This window comes from Homarus americanus, unplaced genomic scaffold (assembly GCF_018991925.1).
Source record: "Homarus americanus isolate GMGI-L3 unplaced genomic scaffold, GMGI_Hamer_2.0 scaffold33468, whole genome shotgun sequence".
Classification (NCBI taxonomy): domain Eukaryota; kingdom Metazoa; phylum Arthropoda; class Malacostraca; order Decapoda; family Nephropidae; genus Homarus; species Homarus americanus.
The window spans coordinates 2,590,373-2,609,411 of record NW_024714177.1 but is presented as its reverse complement, the minus strand read 5'-3'; the positions used below and the strand labels follow the sequence as shown (position 1 = coordinate 2,609,411).

The 19,039-nt window shown below is 40.2% G+C and overlaps 1 protein-coding gene across 3 annotated transcripts in view; it reads left to right on the top strand.

Annotated features, from left to right (window-relative positions):
- Positions 1 to 8,468, top strand: part of LOC121876784 (translin-like) — a 30,790-nt gene extending 22,322 nt beyond the window's left edge. For all 3 annotated transcript variants that reach the window (XM_042382179.1, XM_042382187.1, XM_042382197.1), the window contains exon 5: positions 6,881 to 8,468. In XM_042382179.1, the coding sequence (XP_042238113.1) occupies positions 6,881 to 7,074 (194 nt within the window). In that variant the 3' untranslated portion in view covers positions 7,075 to 8,468. The remainder of the gene's footprint in view (positions 1 to 6,880) is intronic.
- The last annotated feature ends 10,571 nt before the right edge of the window (positions 8,469 to 19,039 follow it).

Below are 19,039 nucleotides of genomic sequence, written 5' to 3'. Positions count from 1 at the left end.
TGGGTGACAGAGAGGGCATGGTGGGTGACAGAGGGCATGGTAGGTGACACAGGGCATGGTAGGTGACCAGAGGCATGGTAGGTGACAGGTATGGTGGGTGACACAGGTATGGTAGGTGACACAGGACATGGTGGTGCACAGAGGTATGGTAGGGGACACAGAGGCATGGTAGGTGACACAGAAACATGGTAGGTGACACAGAAACCGCGGGGTGATACAGGCATGGTAGGTGACACAAAGGCATGGTGGGTGACCTGGGGGCATGGTAGGTGACACAGAGGTATGGTGGGTGACATAGGTATGGTGGGTGACACAGGGCATGGTGGGTGACACAGGTATGGTGGGTGACACAGAGGCATGGTGGGTGACACAGAGGCATGGTGGGTGACACAGAGGTATGGTGGGTGACACAGGGCATGGTGGAGGTGACAGGTATGGTGAGGTGACACAGGTATGGTGGGTGACACAGGATATGGCAGGTGACACAGGTATGGTAGGTGACACAGGCATGGTAGGTGACACAGGCATGGTAGGTGACACAAGGCATGGTAGGTGACACAGGGCATGGTGGGTGACACAGGTATGGTGGGTGACACATAGGTATGGTGGGTGACACAGAGGCATGGTGGGTGACGGGTATGGTGGGTGACACAGGTATGGTAGGTGACACAGAGGTATGGTAGGTGACAGGTATGGTGGGTGACACAGGTATGGTAGGTGACACAGAGATATGGCAGGTGACACAGGGCATGGTGGGTGACACAGAGACATGGTAGGTGACACAGGACATGGTGGGTGACAGAGAGGCATGGTGGGTGACAGAGAGGCATGGTAGGTGACAGAGGCATGGTGGGTGACACAGAGGCATGGTAGGTGACACAGGGGCATGGTAGGTGACAGGTATGGTAGGTGACACAGGTATGGTAGGTGACACAGAGACATGGTAGGTTACAGAGACATGGTAGGTGACACAGGTATGGTAGGTGACACAGAGATATGGCAGGTGACACAGAGGTATGGTGAGGTGACAGGTATGGTAGGTGACACAGGTATGGTGGTGACACAGAGGCATGGTGGGTGACCTGGGGACATGGTGGGTGACAGAGAGGCATGGTAGCTGACACAGAGGCATGATTAGGTGACACAGAGGACATGGTAGGTGACACAGAGGTTTGGTAGGTGACACAGAGGCATTGTAAGTGACACAGAGGCATTGTAAGTGACACAGAGGCATTGTAAGTGACACAGAGGTATGGCAGGTGACACAGAAACATGGTAGGTGACACAGAGGTTTGGTAGGGTGACACAGAGGTTTGGTAGGTGACACAGGTATGGTAGGTGACACAGAAACATGGTAGGTGACACAGAGGTATGGCAGGTGATACAGAAACATGGTAGGTGACACAGAGGGTTTGGTAGGTGACACAGAAACATGGTAGGTGACACAGAGGCATGGTGGGTGACACAGAGGTATGGTAGGTGACACAGAAACATGGTAGGTGACACAGAGGTATGGCGGGTGACACAGAAACATGGTAGGTGACACAGAGGGTTTGGTAGGTGATACAGAAACATGGTGGGTGACACAGGGTATGGTAGGTGACACAGAGGCATGGTGGGTGACACAGAGGCATGGTAGGTGACAGAGGTATGGCAGGTGACACAGAAACATGGTGGGTGACACAGAGGTATGGTGGGTGACACAAAGACATGTGTAGGTGACACAGAGGTATGGCAGGTGATACAGAAACATGGTAGGTGACACAGGGGTATGATAGGTGACAGGTATGGTGGGTGACACAGGGGCATGGTGGGTGACAGGTATGGTGGGTGACACAGGCATGGTGGGTGACACAGGCATGGTAGGTGACACAGAGGTATGGTGGGTGACAGGTATGGTAGGTGACACGGGCATGGTAGATGACAGAGGTATGGTAGGTGACACAGAGGTATGGTGGGTGACACAGAAACATGGTAGGTGACACAGAGGTATGGTAGGTGACACAGAGGTATGGCAGGTGATACAGAAACATGGTTGGTGACACAGGTATGGTAGGTGACACAGAGGCATGGTGGGTGACACAGAGGCATGGTAGGTGACACAGAGGCATGGTAGGTGACACAGGTATGGCAGGTGACACAGAACATGGTAGGTGACACAGAGGTATGGTGGGTGACAGGTATGGTAGGTGACCTTAAAGACATGGTGGGTGACACAGAGGTATGGCAGGTGATACAGAACATGGTAGGTGACACAGAGGTATGATAGGTGACAGGTATGGTAGGGTGACACAGAGGGCATGGTAGGTGACAGGTATGGTAGGTGACACAGGCATGGTGGGTGACACAGAGGCATGGTAGGTGACACAGAGGTATGGGTGACAGGTATGGTAGGTGACACAGGCATGGTGGATGACAGAGGTATGGTGTAGGTGACACAGGTATGGTGGGTGACACAGAACATGGTAGGTGACACAGAGGTATGGTAGGTGACACAGAGGTATGGCAGGTGATACAGAAACATGGTAGGTGACACAGAGGTATGGTGGGTGACACAGAGGGTAGGTGACACAGAGGTATGGTGGTGACACAGAGGTATGGTGGGTGACAGGTATGGTAGGCACAAAGACATGGTAAGTGACACAGGTATGGTAGGTGACACAAAGGTATGGTGGGTGACACAGAGGCATGGTGGGTGACACAGAGGCATGGTAGGTGACACAGGAGGTATGGTAGGTGACAGGTATGGTGGGTGACACAGGCATGGTAGATGACAGAGGTTGGTGGGTGACAGAGAGGTATGGTGGAGGGTGACACAGGAGGCATGGTGGGTGACACAGAAACATGGTGGGTGATACAGGCATTGTAGGTGACACAGGGGCATGGTAGGTGACACAGGCATGGTAGGTGACACAGAGGTATGGTAGGTGACAGGTATGGTAGGTGACACAGGCATGGTAGATGACAGAGGTATGGTAGGTGACACAGAGGTATGGTAGGTGACACAGAAACATGGTAGGTGTCACAGAGGTATGGTAGGTGACACAGAGGTATGGCAGGTGATACAGAAACATGGTTGGTGACACAGGTATGGTAGGTGACACAGGCATGGTAGGTGACACAGAGGCATGGTAGGTGACACAGGCATGGTAGGTGACACAGGGCCATGGTAGGTGATGCAGGTGGCCAGATATGCTGAGATTTTTCCAGATAATTTGATATATCTCGGCATTTCCTGAGTTATACCAATACATTTCAAGACCCATCCATGCCAAGTTATATGAAATTCCGAGTTATCAAATGCTGAGTTATCGAGGGTTTATTGTAGTACTGTACACGCATAAGCTACGTACAAACACTTCCACTACCAGTACTGTACAGTATGTATGTATTGTATAGATTAATAATACATTACCATAATATCTGGTAAGTTTTTATTGAAAACACAGAAGTTATTATTAAATACAGTACAGTGGGGTATGCTATAACGAATCTAATTGGTTCTAGAACCTCGTTCATTATGGGATTAATCCGTTCCAGGCCCCAAAATACAACCACTTAACACTGAAAAAATTATGTGTAAAATGTAAAAAATACGATACTTTATCTTACCTTAGTGTTGTTCAGCATGCAGGACAGGAGGCAGAGGGGGAGGGGGGAGGAGAGAATTATGGAGAAGAGGTGGAAGGAGAGGAGTCATCCTTCCTAGCCCTCTTTGGTGACTGTCTTACAGGCACTTTGTCTGTAGGGTCTTTTGCTACTTTTTTAAAGAAGGAATCCAGGGTTGGCTGCTTCAACCTTGATTTCTGGACCTTCCAAAAGTAGTTCATAACATTGTCATTAAACACACTGATGGCCTTTTCCACAGCACCAACATCAGGATGATAATCCTCAGCAAGCTTAGACAGTTTGCTCCAGCAAAAGAACGCATCCTTGAGCTCTTTGGCTGGAATGATGCGGCTTTCCTCCTTGTCCTCATCCTCCCCTGACTCCTCAGAAGTTAAGCTCCGCTTCAGTGTCTCATTTTCTTCTTTGTGAAGCTCAAGCAGCTCCTCAGTGGACAGCTCCTTACTGTGCTCTTCCACCAACTCCTCAACATCATCTTCATCCACTTCCAGGCCCATGGAATTGCCCAGAGACACAATTTCATGAACAACAGCCTCTTCTTCTAACTCTTCGAAGCCTTCAAAGTCTCTTTGAAGCACACATTCAGGCCACAATGGCCTCCAAGCAGCACAAAGACACCTCACAGTAACCTCTTTCCAGGCTGAGGTAATTAAAAACACAGCATCTGCTATATTGAAGTGACTCTTCCAAAATTCCTTCAAACTAACATCACTGGAAGAAGTGGACACAAAACATTTTCTAAACAGTGCCTTTGTGCACAGCTTCTTAAGTTGGAAATTGCCTGTTGATCCATGGGCTGGATGAGAGGTGTTGTGTTGGGTGGCAAGAAGTGCACAGTGATGAAGTTGAACTCCTCTGGCAATTCAACCATCAAATTAGGAGGGTGGGCTGGTGCATTGTCCATCACCAACAAAGCTTTCAGTGGAAGATTATTCTCCCTGAGGTATTCCCGAACACTGGGTCCAAACACCTCAATCACCCACTCATAGAATAAACTCCTGGTCACCCAAGCCTTTGGGTTTGACCGCCACATAACACCAAGGCGGGTCTTCCTAATGTTTTTGAAAGCTCTGGGGTTTTCTGCATGGTACACAAGGAGTGGCTTTATTTTGCAGTCACCAGAAGCATGAGCACAAAGGAGGGGGGTAAGCCTGTCTTTCATTGGCTTATGGGCAGGGACAGAAGTTTCCTCCTTGGTAATGTATGTACGGCAAGGCATTTTTTCCAAAAAAGTCCAGTTTCATCACAGTTGAATACCTGCTGAGAAACAAAGCCTCCCTCTTTAATCGCATTCAAAAAAATGTCATGGTGTTCCTTAGCTGCTTCCTTATCTGCACTAGCAGCATCACCATGTAATTTATTTCTCCTTCTGAAACCAGTAAACCACCCCTTGGTACCCCTAAACACTGGCACATCACTATCACTTGCACTGGGAGTCTTGACTTTAAGGTCCTCAAACAATTGTCTGGCCTTCTCACAAATTATAGCTTCACTAATGCTATCACCTGCCATTTCTTTCTCCTTTATCCACACTAAGAGTAAATTTTCCGTCTCCTCAATCACATTACACCTTGCTTTGCTAAGTCTAGAGATTCCCTTAGCCACTTGCACAGTTTTCAACTCCTCTTTATTCTTCAAAATCGTACATATACATAGTCGCTTTAGCCATCCCATACTCATCACTAAGTTTTGCAATGCTTGTTCCATCTTCAAGTTTCTTTATGATTTCTTTCTTAGTTTCAAGAGTTATGAGCTTTCTCACTCGCTTTGGACGATTCATTGTTACAATTGTACACTTGTATAACAAAATATTTATACAAATAACTCTATTTCCACATCAAAAGACGAAATTTCAACTATAACAGTGGTGCACTGGCTACACAATGAGACAAAGATGGCGCCTGACGCTCTTGTTGTGGGTCGCGGTACAACAATATTCATGCGCCAGGCGAAATAGTCCCGTATTCATCCGCGTTCGTTATAGCATTCTCAATTTTATAGGTAAAAACGTTCGTTATAGGAATATTCGTAGGAGGATCCGTTCGTTATAGCATACCCCACTGTATATTAATAATGTTTTAATGAAATGTGCTTACAGGAAATACAGTACTTAGGTATATATTAAAAATAAACATTTATAGAATGTATTAATACTGTAGTGCTTAGTGGAAATACTGTACAATATTAGTGTGTTTAACGTTTGAAGAAGCTCAGTATGTTGTTTGATTCTTCATTCTGTAAACATTGTCAGCCTACACACTGAGTCTTGAAAATAATGGACAATGTTCCCAAATACAGTACTACATTGTATTTGAAAAAAGAGACATCCGTTATCAAGAGGGTTTACTGTTTTTAGGGAGGTGAATCTGTATTCTTAAATTTCATAAACAGAACTTATTATGTATAATAAAGATGTAGAGATGTAAGATAAAGTGGAGGCTGTGGGCATTGCCATCAAAGCACAAGGGAAGTGAGTGAAACCTTAAATGACCGCACTGAGGTGCTGGCGGGTGGGACTGGCTTTGCGTTTCTTAGTGTGCCAACCCACAGTGAAATCACAGTGCTGTGGAATTTTCAGTTCCTCGTAGACTATCGTTCAGTTTTCACATAATTCTTTTTTTATATATATATACACTTAGCACTTTACATTTCCTTTTAGCGCTGTTAAACTCAGTTCTATCAGTTTGGTCTTTGTTTGAGGGCTTAGTAGAAGAGAAATAAAATCAATATTAAACAAAGAATACAAAGCACACCCAGCCAGATTCTTGAAACAGCATCATCATGGTCCAAGGCATATGTGACCACAGTGCTCTTGCCATGGAAGTAAAGCATGGGATTTTTTGTCATACAGAATGTATCTCTAAATAATTATGGGGAGTTAATGTTTTACTACAGTATTATAAATATTGTATTATAGATGATGGCTTGTACAGTTCCTCATTAGGATGTACAGGTATAAAAATATTACTGTGCTACACTGCAAATATATAACTTTATTTTGGTTATTATTTTCTTGTAGTCATCTTGTACAGTACACCCAATATATTAAATAAAATCATGTTTTGTAACATTTTGTGGCATTTTAAGTCTCTCTCTCTCAGCTTTTATACAGGGGTAAGCTATGGTAAAATAAACATTGGTTTACAAGAAACCAATTTACAAGAGGTTTTTCAGGAACAAACCCCCTCATATATTGAGGTCTCTCTGTAGAGTATGAATTCTCATATAACGCTTTTTTCTATCTTTTTTGCAGGGGATTATTCTCGACCATTCCAGATACGACAGTTCCTACGTGATCTCCACTCGGCGTACTCTCTCCTTTTTCCTAAAAATGAGTTACGAAAGAAATTTGATGAGCTCAAATACTCATTGAAGAAAACAGAAGAGGTTGTCTACAATTTGTCTCTGCGAGGACTTAAGCCGCAAGATATTGAAACTTCAGGTTAGGAAGCTCTGATCACTACACTGTATTTACCTTAGATGGAAAATATAAGATCTCAGACTTATAGTAACCTGAATGACTTGAAATATTTGTGTTCTAGACTTAAGAATTGTAAACCACCTGTAAATTATTCAAGGTACTGTACTGTATTAGTATTTTTGTATCATAAGGATTCATGTTACATGTATTCATTAACTGGTTAAAAAGAATCACTGTTGTTCAGTATTGACAGTCCACCAGTAGTAGCAGTGATCATGTTTATTTCATGTGTGATGAGAGGACTTACTCATTACCTTTTTTTTACATCACAACTAATGACTTTTTTTTTAATATGGAAATAGTTTGTGGTTGTTGAGGTATTTTAGAGATTTCTGTACTCATCATTTCACCCCACATACACTTGGGAGAGAAGTAAAGATAATAGGTAAGTATATGGACATTTTGTTCATTATGTGTTCATTGAATAAAGAAAATAAAAATCTTATTCCAGTATACAGGGTACTTAGAAAAGTAATATACTGTATGCTTGAAAAAGAATATAGCTACTTATGAACACTGTAACAGTAAGATTTTGAGATGAAAGAAAATACAGTAAATTCTCCCAATACCAGACTAATTTGTACAAGTCCTGTCCCTTATTGGAAGAATTCCCTGAATGGGGGGTTTCCTTTGTGGTTCCTACAGTCTACTGGTCATGGAGTTTTTGTGTTGATTTTTTAGAGAATTTACACTTTCTTTGATACTATGCACTTTGTTCTCTTTTTACACTCCTGCTCTCAATACCACCACTTTTCTGTTTGTTCTGAGACATTTCAAGGGCAATACAGATGGTTGGGATCCACACTAATGTACGTTGAGTGATGAAGAATAATGCAGGCAGTGTGAGCACACCATCAAGTGGGATGCTTAGGCGCTCTTGAGTCTAGTAAGTTTCAACATGCACCATGTGGTCAGTAACAGACAATATTGCTATAACTGGATCTTGCTGTCTGAGTCCACTAATTACCTGACAAAATTCTTGCTTTATTGAAAAACTCCTTTATTAAAAAAGTTTACCATAGCTTTTATGTTAACATCTTGAAAATACTGTACTTTGTTTTTGATGTGTTCAAAGTGCTCATAAATTTTCTACAAGTGATGTAGATTACAGTGAAACCTCTATATAACAGACTTCTCTCTCCATGTGATCCGTTAGTTGGTGTGTTTAACATTTAAAGAGCCTCGATATAATGGACTTTCCCCTCCATATACAGTAGTCTGTTAAATAGATCTTTCACTGTATGGGTATTACTGTACTGTAGATTTGATATAGTACACTGTACAGTCATGCGCCAGTTAACGTCCTAGATACGTTCTTGGAAACGTGACGTTAACCGAAATGGACATTGTCCGATCATCACATAAAACTTTTTATTTATACTTACGTGTATGTGGAATACTATATACGTACATATACACTTTTACTCTTAAATCACTACTGTAATGTGATACAGGTGATTAATTTTTATCTCGTGCAAAATACATGACGTTTATATTAAAATTATTCACTGTTTTACAAGGATTCCAGCAACGCCGAGCAGATGGGGGAGAGAGAGGGTGGGAGCGAGCGAGGGGGCGTGGGGGGAGGGGAGGTGGTACGTTTGACAGTTGGCACAGGTCCAGGTCTAACGCGTGTATATTTATCAGTTCTTAAGTAACTAAGCTTCTCTCTTATAAAAAGCCAGTGAAATGACCTGGGTGAATATAATTAACATAGCTGTGATTCTTGTAACATACTAATTAATTTGAATATAAACATGCTATAATTTGCACTTGACAAAACAATTTTAGTACCGTATTCAAATTAGTACATGTGCACTCCAGCTTTGCACTAAGGTCATGTATTTCTATTACGTTTCTTTTAGTATGGTGTGTGCATGTAAATGGATGAAAATAAATGAAGAAATTTATGGAAATCTACCCAAAAATACAGTTGAAAAACTTTTTATAAAATGTACTACAGTATTGTACACTAATGTACTACATTTTTTATATCTTGAGCAAAATATATGATGCTTATATTCAAATTAATCTCTGTCTTGCAAGGATTTCAGCAATGAAAATTATATTGTCCTAACTTTAGTCTGAGATATTATATAAAATAAACATAAATAAATCACCAGGGTGGGAAGAGGGGGCAGGAGGTGAGGTGACAGAATGTCTGGCGTTTGTTTGTTTATTTGAGATAAGATTTGACAGTTGGCGCTGAAGGCCTGCCTGCGTGTTTATTTATCATTGCTTAAGAGTGACTAAGCTCTTCTCATAATTTGCCACCCAAACGACCTGGGTGAATATAACTTACATTGGAGGGATTCTTGTAAGATAGTAATTTATTTGAATACCTGTATAAACAACCTATATTTGCAATAGACATAACAATTTTAGTACCGTAATCATTTAGTACATGTACAATACAGGTTTGCACTTAGGTCCATTGTTACTGTACAATATTGACTAAATTCACTAGATAACGTACGCCTGGCCGCACAATCTATAAGAATACGAGATGCATACGTGACTGTGCCCGCTCTAGGTACATTTCGGTTCGCTAGGTCCCATTATTTGAATTTTTTTTTTTTTTCAATTTAAATTTTAATTGTTTATTCCTTGATAGAGGAAGCGGGATCCTAGTGCTGTCACTTGGTACCCCTGTACCATAACACCAGAAGCAACTGGCCAGTGTCACAAGTATATACAGTACAGTACAGTCATCCCTTGGTTATCGCGCCTAATTGGGACCCCGCCGATAACGAAGGTACAGAACCTATGGGATTTATTCTAATTGGTTTAGGCACCCTAGACCCAACCCCAAGTTTCCCATTTTATGACCATTTAGACCCATTAAATATATATATAATGTTATGGTAAATATCATAAACACACATAGGCATGGCTAGGTTTATTACAAAGTGATGAAAAGGGTACGCTTAATACTGTAGTCCACAAAACATGCAGCTATGCTTTTTTTATTTGGTCCCCCGTCATACGAGTCCGTTTTCTCTCACATCAGGACGCCTGAGTCCTCCGTTTTCTCTCTTAATCTTAGAGTGCACCAGGAACTTTACTATTTTTAGTAATGCCACAGAATTTGAAATTGCAACCCCAATTGCAACTGGGGTTGCAATTGTTGAGGCAACTAGATATGTCTGATTACAGCAAATGTGTTATTGTCAATTTGTAGGTGAAAGATTTGATCCTCAATAGATGTTGGTTAACATTTCACCCGTAGGCAAATGCTTAAAAAAGCCTAAGTAAGGAAGCATATTCCTTTAACACATAATATCTGACCAGTATGGGGGAGGATCATCGTGTCTCCGTCAGGGGGTCGTGGAGTGGTGGTCCAGCAGGCGTCACAGTTTTTTTTTGGGGTGGGGGGGGGGCCACAGACGTATATGCAATAGGACTTTGTTCAGTCGGACGTTAACCGGCGCATGACTGTACTATTTTTATTTTTTTTCGTGTGTGCATGCCTGACTATTTGCACATACAGGTAATCCAAATTTTGAGGCCCATAGATGCTCTATGAATGTACAGTAGTATTTGGTAAACACACACAAAACATACACTCTCAAATGCTTCAACTTTGAATTCCTGATATGGCCTGTAGTACAACTGGTATATAATTTTTACTTCTTTTTTTTCAATAACCGGTACTGATGAGCTTTTGTGCACCATTTCATCAGGAAAGGCATAACATTAATGAATATGTAGATTGATAGATATGAACTTATGAGTCCAGTACACAGATAAATTAATCAGTGCTAAGACCATGTTATTTACACTTACATGTAAATTTGATGCTCTGTGAAACTTTTGGTTGTCCTAGATTTTTCTTTTTCTCATTTTGTATGTGTGTGTATGTAATAGTAACACTATACTGTATTGGTGTGTTTTCTGTAAATCTGTCCCATACCTGTGACTGCACTGAATTTCACACCTGTTCAAATTACTATGTGGTATTATAATTTATTCTTTTGCATAAAAATAGATGGAGGGTTTTTATATCGCCCTTTAACAGTCTGAACATTTTCTGAAATGAATTCCAGTTATATGCTCTAGTCAACCAATATTTTGCAATCTTTATTTGTTGTAAATGTTAATATTTTCCTAGAAAAAAAAAGATACTGTTTACAGTGGACCCTTGCCACATGCGGGTTTGCGATTCGCGATTTTGACGATAAGCGGTAAGCAGATGGTGGCTAGCTTGCGAGCCTTTTCCCGCAGCGCAATGAGTCACCCCACGCGCCCGCAGCGTCTCTTCTCCCTCTGTTCGCTGTCAACCATTGCCTATTGTACTCTCAAAACTTTAGAGTTTCTGTGTGACATGGCCCTTAAAAGATTGCTTAGTGTCAGTGCTAGTGATGTAAATGAGGTGAAATGTAAAAGGCAGAAGACAGTGATGACCCTAACAAAGAAAGTTGAATTATTAGATAAGTTAAAAGAGGGGATGAGTGCTGCCACGACTGGTCAGTTGTTTGGTATAGGTATTCAGTAGTGCACTAAGGTAGTATAAGTTGCTATTCAAGGTTTTTCCTATTTGCGCCATTCCTTGGAACCTAACCCCCGTGAATAACAAGGGTTTACTGTACTGTACTTCATGTGTCATCTTGACAGACTTCATTTGAAATACTTGTTGTATTTGAAGAATATTTTCCTGTTAGAATTAGGTTCCTCTTTGTGGGATTGATTCATCCATGAAAGGTGAAGGAGAGTTAACTGTTGTACTGGCAATCCCCGGGTTACGAACAAGTTCCGTTCCTGGGGACATTGTTGACTCGAAATGCATGCTATGTGCATATTGTACTTACAGAACAATGTTTAAAATCCCCCTATATCATAGCCTAAGTCATTATATACTTGACAAAATACAGTAAATGAAAGTGAAAAATAAGTCATCAGATAAATAAAATACTATAAATTTAAAGTTTCGCCTCGTTCATATTGGCGGATGCTTGTAAGTCGGACGTTCGTAACCCGGGGATCGCTTCCATACTGCATAATGAGTTGTGCAACTAACAGGATAACAATAACTGTCAGCATATCCTGTGAAGTCCAAAATATTGTTGCATTATACTTTGGTATTTATTTTTGGTGTTGGGAGCGGTGACTGGCATTATACCTAATGTATAAGAAGAACCCCCTCTGGTTACTGCCTGCTAATCATTCACTCACCACATCCAAATTTTGCCTTGTTAATGTGAACCATTCTTGAAAACACTTGTTCCACAATTGATTGTTCACTGGTATGGAAACTTTTTTATTGGAAGTACTGTGGAAACTGAAAACTGTACTAAAAAATACTATTGGATATTATAATTGTTTAAGCCTTTTCCCACTTAATTCAGGTTGTTGGAAACGAGCAAATGCACACACATATTCTCTTTTCAGTCATTGTCATTCATTCTTACTGCTGTAAAATATATATTTTGCTACAGTAGAAGTGTCTCTCTTTTATACTGGGATTGTGTTCCTAGAAAAGGTTGGTTTCAGAGAAATTGGTATGAATGAATGTGGGTTTCAAAAAAGAAAGGGGTATTACATTCACAGCCAGTCTCTTTTGACAGTGATTTTGTACTGTATCAAGATTTCATGTATTCACTAATCACAATTTAAATGAAATTTATTGAATCATCACACATTTATAGCTATTTTCCAGATTTGCATGGGTTAGCCATGATTACATGGCCCATTTGTTGCTTCACGCATTTGAGATAATGTCCACATTCAATTATAATACAAGTTGCAATGATTCCCTGACCCATTGGCTGAATTAAAAAAGTGGTGTTGGGTGGCGTAAACATAATCCAATGAGTAGTCTACAGGTCATTTGGGTGAGGAGAGCACCCAGGACATTATCTAAGAGAAGTAAGGTATTGAAGCATGTTAGTCATGTTCCATCTCTACACAGAAACTGCCCACAAACTAGTTAAAAAACAAACTACTCAGTCTTTTTTTTATTGGTTTGCTAGTGAATGGGTAGGTTTATGGTTGCTAAGACCCTGGAAAGCCCGGAGATTCTGTGAATAGTGCATAAATAAGCTTGCATTCCGGTGGTTTACAAGATATTTGCCCAAAATGCATTTCATGCAGAGAAGACAAGAAGTGTGATGCACAGCCATGTCTGTATTAACCTTAGTTCAGTACAGTATTAACAAAACTTAGGCAGTAAAAATTTAACTTGCAAATGTTCAAATTTGGTTCATGTGAAGCTTTCATAAATTGAGGGCAATCTGTAGTTCCCCTCCACAAAAAGGCCTCAAATCTAGTTTACCTCTATTCACACAAATATGCAACACCCATCAGTAGTATGTCCTTCCCTGATAATTATTCAACTTCCCAATCACCTAATTCACGGCTATTTCCTGGATGTCTATTTCCTTCATTTCAAGTGCACCCTCTGCTTTTACCATCCATCTTGGTTTTCCTTTTCCCTCCTAACATCCATACATTTTCATCAGTCTTTCACTTCCCTAATCTGGTCTCACCACAACACACTACTCTTACATTACCTAAGCATTTCCACATTTACAGCATTTTCTTCATCCTATCCACCCATCATACTGCTCTAACCAAGATATTTTTGTCTTTAGTTTTACTCCTTCCTTTTGCATTCAGAGTCCATACTTCACACCCATATAGAATTGTTGCCTCAGCAATTCCCATTTACATCATCTTGCATCTTTTGACACTGTTCTCACTCTTCATACATTTCTCAGTCCATCAATACCGTATCTATCTTTTTGCTATTCTGTCGCTCATCACTCATTGTTATATTGCCTGTTAGTACATACTTTGCCAGATATGTGAAGCTCTTCACTTTATCCATGCTGTTGTCATTTAAACCAACAATTATTTCTCCCTATGTTTCTTTTCTACTTATTTTCATCTTTTGTTCACCTACTCCCAGTTCCAAATTCACCTGTAATCAATTTGGATCACCTGATTATTTGCTCCCCCTCCGCTTACTTCAATCCATGATTAAACACACAAATGCTACTGGGGTTAGTGGTAGGGTGGTTATTCTTTGGGTGCTATAAGCTAGGGGTGGGGTGAGTCTTCAGGAGATCCATCCTTTCTTCAAAACGTCTTGCTAGAGTTGAATAAAATCCACACAGTAGCTGACAAACATCCCATCTTATATCATTACTCATCAAACATTTACTGTACCTCTCCATGTCACTGTCTACAACCTTGGTGATTTAAACATCCTTGATGTAGACATTCACTCTTCCAGGTGAATGGATTCCTTGAAGATTAGATAGAAACTCCTACTTATTTCTCCTGAATATTAACCACCTGAATGTTTCCCTAACCTAACAAGCTGTTCTAACCTAACCCCATCCAGGTAGTGTTAGGGTGTTTTATTGTCAGGTGAAATAAGCTTGGGTGTCTCACCATCAGGTGATCCCTTTGTAATCTATGCTGTCATGTTTTCTTTTCTTTGTCAATAAATACAACAAAGCAGTTCAACCCATAAACATTCCAGTCAATGTAAAAATCCACACAATGTCATCCTTTTGTGAACCCACACTGCTTTACCCATAATACTCTTTATTAATACTTTTTCTTTAAAGATGTGTGAAGTGTATGTAACACCCTTAAGAAATTTTCTTGTTAATGCATAAACTATCCATGGAAATGTATGGCATTTGTTTTTTGAATACTGTATTAAAAAGAGACCCCAAAATGTTGGTCTGTAATACTCCCAAGATTTTTTTCTCTCACAAATATTTAAAATCAATATTTATATCCCAATAATGCATTGTACTTGATGATATAACTGCAGGTTGTCGATTAGCATCCATGCACGGGTACTTATGGTGGAGTCTGGCAATGGTTGTGTTGTCATTGTGTACCAAGCTCAATTTTTAATGTGTTTGGATGTTTAGAGTCCACAGACAAAGAATTTTCCTTGTAGCTGACGATGTAGGAATGTACCGGGGTGCCTGACTGACTGATTGCTTTAGAATGCAAAAATAGCATTCAAGATATGCATAATATACACTAACATTAATGAAATTTCTATTGAGATTACTGCGATTACAGTATTCTTTTATTCAAATAGAAGAAGGCTTGTAAATGGCACGAAGGTAGCCATAATGATGAAAATTTTTTACTAAATCTGCCTATTGCTCATAAGGTATCATATTCCCAATTAGGAGAGAAATTTTTAAATTGTTCACTTGGAAAATAACCAACCAGGGAGACATTTTATAACGGTTCCTCTCTATAAATGTACTGTACCATATTTTTAAGTCACTCATGTGGACAGAGGAAATAATTTGGTCACAGCAGTCAAGGGTTGAGTGCCCAGAATTCCTTCATATTGATGTTTAAACTTTTGCTTATAACTTGTGATGGACCAACTGGGGGAGGTACACATGAGTGTGTCCTTTGACAGTTGACATAATTGACAGATAACTCATAATCAAGCAAGCTAGTGTCATTGATTCAGCATACATTTAGAGAGTTGTAAGTTGTGTGAGGATGGTAAGATGTGAGAGGAGAGGTCAGGGATCAATAAATCAGAAGGTCCAGGGATGGAGGAGGTGGTTGAGGGTCCTCTTGAAACTCAAAAATCAACTACCGGGTAAACATGATAGTGAAAGAGACCCAACACCAGAAAACTGCAATTTCAAATACATTTATATATTTTCCTATTGCAGAAATACAGTATAAATGAAAAACTTCGAAACAAGAGGTGCATATAACACATTTGATTATTCAAGAATGTGTGTTATTCACATTGAACAGTATTGTACGTATTAGGTTAAGTTCCAGTTTGATCTCGTGAAATTAGACTACAGGTACTTTTCTATTTTTATGCTGATAAGCTGTTGTGAAAATGTCATTGTACATGTGCACATATGACTTCATGCATATACTGTACAGTACAGTATGTACATTGAGAAAATGAAGTACGGTATTGTCCCAGCTTTGGGTTGATGTATAATGAAACCTGACTACCCAATATAGTGAATGGGTGTCAGTGGCAACCCCTTTCCAAGATTCTACAGGCCTGCCAACTGTTTATGGGCTCCACACATGTGTATGTCAAATAGCTCAACCTATCTGCGATGTACTCGTCAAAACCCCAGGAAAATGCTTCATTCTCTCACTGTACATACAATAATAAAGTTATATATGTCTCTGGATTCAAGCTCGCCAATTTGTCGTGCAGACAAATGTAATAAAATACTTTTTCACACATAGGGTGGAAGACTTATGGAACAGTTTACCAGATGAAGACCTGGAAACAAAAACAGTACAGTACAGGGCTTCTAAATAGCCCTGGGAAAGACTAGCAACATCTATAAGAGGATCCCATACAAGCCATTGGCCTCCATTCATTATCATGGCCACCTTAAATTTTTTAGCCATTCCAAATTAGGTAATTACTTTGGTAAAAAAATATGAGTACTTTTACTTTTATGTATAGTGATTAATATAGCAACCGGAAGAGAAATCATCCATTGGCTGCAAAGCTCTAAGGGCATAAGAATTACATATTCCTTCTTGGAACTTGGCCATACACATGAAATCGTCATGTGTACCCGTGACAACGGCATACCACAGGGCAGCGGATTGGGCCCACTGTTGTTTGTTTGCTTCATAGATGACAAGCCAGAAGCTATACACTCCTCCATACGAATGTTTGTGGACAATGCCAAGATATTAAGGAAAATTAAGAACCAAGAAGACTGTGAAGAGATGCAGAAAGATCTCTGTGAACTTCAAGAATGGTTGAAGAAATGGCTGCTGAGATTCAACGTCACATAGTGTAAGAGGCTGCAACCGGGACTTACCAACGGTAAGGAGGTGTATCATATGTCCCAACGGGACGAAGAAAGTGTATTAATTGAGACCGAATACAAAAAGGACCTGGGCGTGTATGTTGACAATGAACTGAAGTTCTCGGGCCATTGTGAGAAGGTGAAACAAGCAACTAAATTATTAGGTCTTATAAGAAGGTCGTTCAGATATTTAGACAGTCCGTCCCTCGTAACGATCTTCAAGAGTGAGGTGCTTCCCCGCCTGGAGTACTGTCACCCTGCCTGGTCCCAGAGAAATGCTAGGGACTGTCAGTTGATTGAAAATGTCCAAAGGAGGGCCACCAGACTGGTGCCTGTACTTCAGCACCTCAGCTACCCTGAGAGATTAGAGTGCCTGTAATTGCCGAGCATATATGGTACTACAGACGGGCAAGGGGGGACCTAATTGAGGTGTATAAACATCATAAAGGGCACTACTCAGTCGAGTGTCCATTCCTGGAGCTGGTGGATGCTCACCCCACAAGGGTCACATCTCAAGGTTGAAGAAGCCGCAAGACCAGAAAACTGTGAGGGGTAACTGTCTTGAAGGCAGTGCTAATTAATGAACAAATATAATTGTCTCAAAATAATTCTAATAATATCACATTTTTGTGTTTCTTTTGAAGTCAACCAAGAAGTATAACCATAAGTTTTTATTACAGGAAATATTATATGAACCATAGAGAATTTGAGACCAACTTATGCAGCTCAGTCATATAACATGGGCTGTGGATATAATTATTTGTCCAGCTGTTGGTTAGGTATGTGTTTTAGACTAACACCAGAAGGAGTCAATAGAATTGGACGAAACTTTGTGGAAATGTTACTTACAATATTAAATGGAAACGAGAATGCACAGTACCTATGAAAACTTGACCTAACTTAAAGTAACCTACCTAACACACCTGAAAAACCTTTTAAAACATACCTAACAACACTGAATGGATTCTCATTTTATTTTATCAATTAATAGATTATAATTATCGTTTCCACAAAGATTCGACCAATTCTATGAACTTCTAGTGTTAGTCTTAAAAAAATGCATAACTGACAACTGAACAAATATCCACAGTTTATATCATATCCAAGAGGTATAATCAAGTTGGCTATAATAAGACTGCAATATCCTGCCATCTCGTGGGGGTAAAGATCTGATGTAGGTAGCTAGCCAAAGTTACTGGAAGTTGAACTGTCTTACTACTCTAAAGTCTAAACCTAATGATGTGTGTACTCTGCGGCATCCAGACAAAAGCCCCCTGGACAGAAAAAAAGCCCCCTGGACAGAAAAAAAGCCCCCTCGGACAGAAAAAAAGCCCCCTCGGACAGAAAAAAAGCCCCCTGGACAAAATCCCCTCAGTGAAAGTACAAAGTAGGACAAAAGCCCCTCATTTACAGTGCAAAATAGGTTATAATTATTAGGTTCGGTATTGCAGTCTTATGAAATAATAATTATAATATTTTACATGTCGGAGAAGTGTTCATAAACGGTAAATAATAAAGACTAAAATTAATTATTTAAACTATTATTTGTCCTTCGGGTCTTTTGTCCTTTACTCGTATCTGCTGATTTTCGAAAAAGTACAGAAAATACAAATGTTGAATACCCCATAAAATTAAGTTAACGACTAGACGGTGGTCACTAGAGGCCCCGCTACTGTGTTTTTTTTAATAAGGTTTATGTCATAAGCTTCGTCATTGCTCTTTTGGGGTGGTAAAATTTTGTTTTGTCTCGTCATAGCGTATATGATAACCCATTATTATTCTTACATGGCAAAACAAATGTGATTTATTATGGAAAATTTCTGGTTAATTGTAATATTTGATAGTGTACCAGTTTATACTGTATAACAGTGTTTAAATGACCCGCCACGAAATGTTTTGGTCTGGCACGTGACCCTCGCGCCTCCCCCACAGCTCCTCCGAATCCCTGGCTCAAGACTGACTTATATACAACAATGATATCCCAGACTTATAAACTTCAATTGGATAATTTTACTCAATTTATGTAGCTCATAATTACTTTTAAGTCTATTAAATTTGTTTAATAAGTATGGGATGCATACTTTATATTACAAATAAATAATATTTTACGCAATCGAACATATGATATGTTTTGATA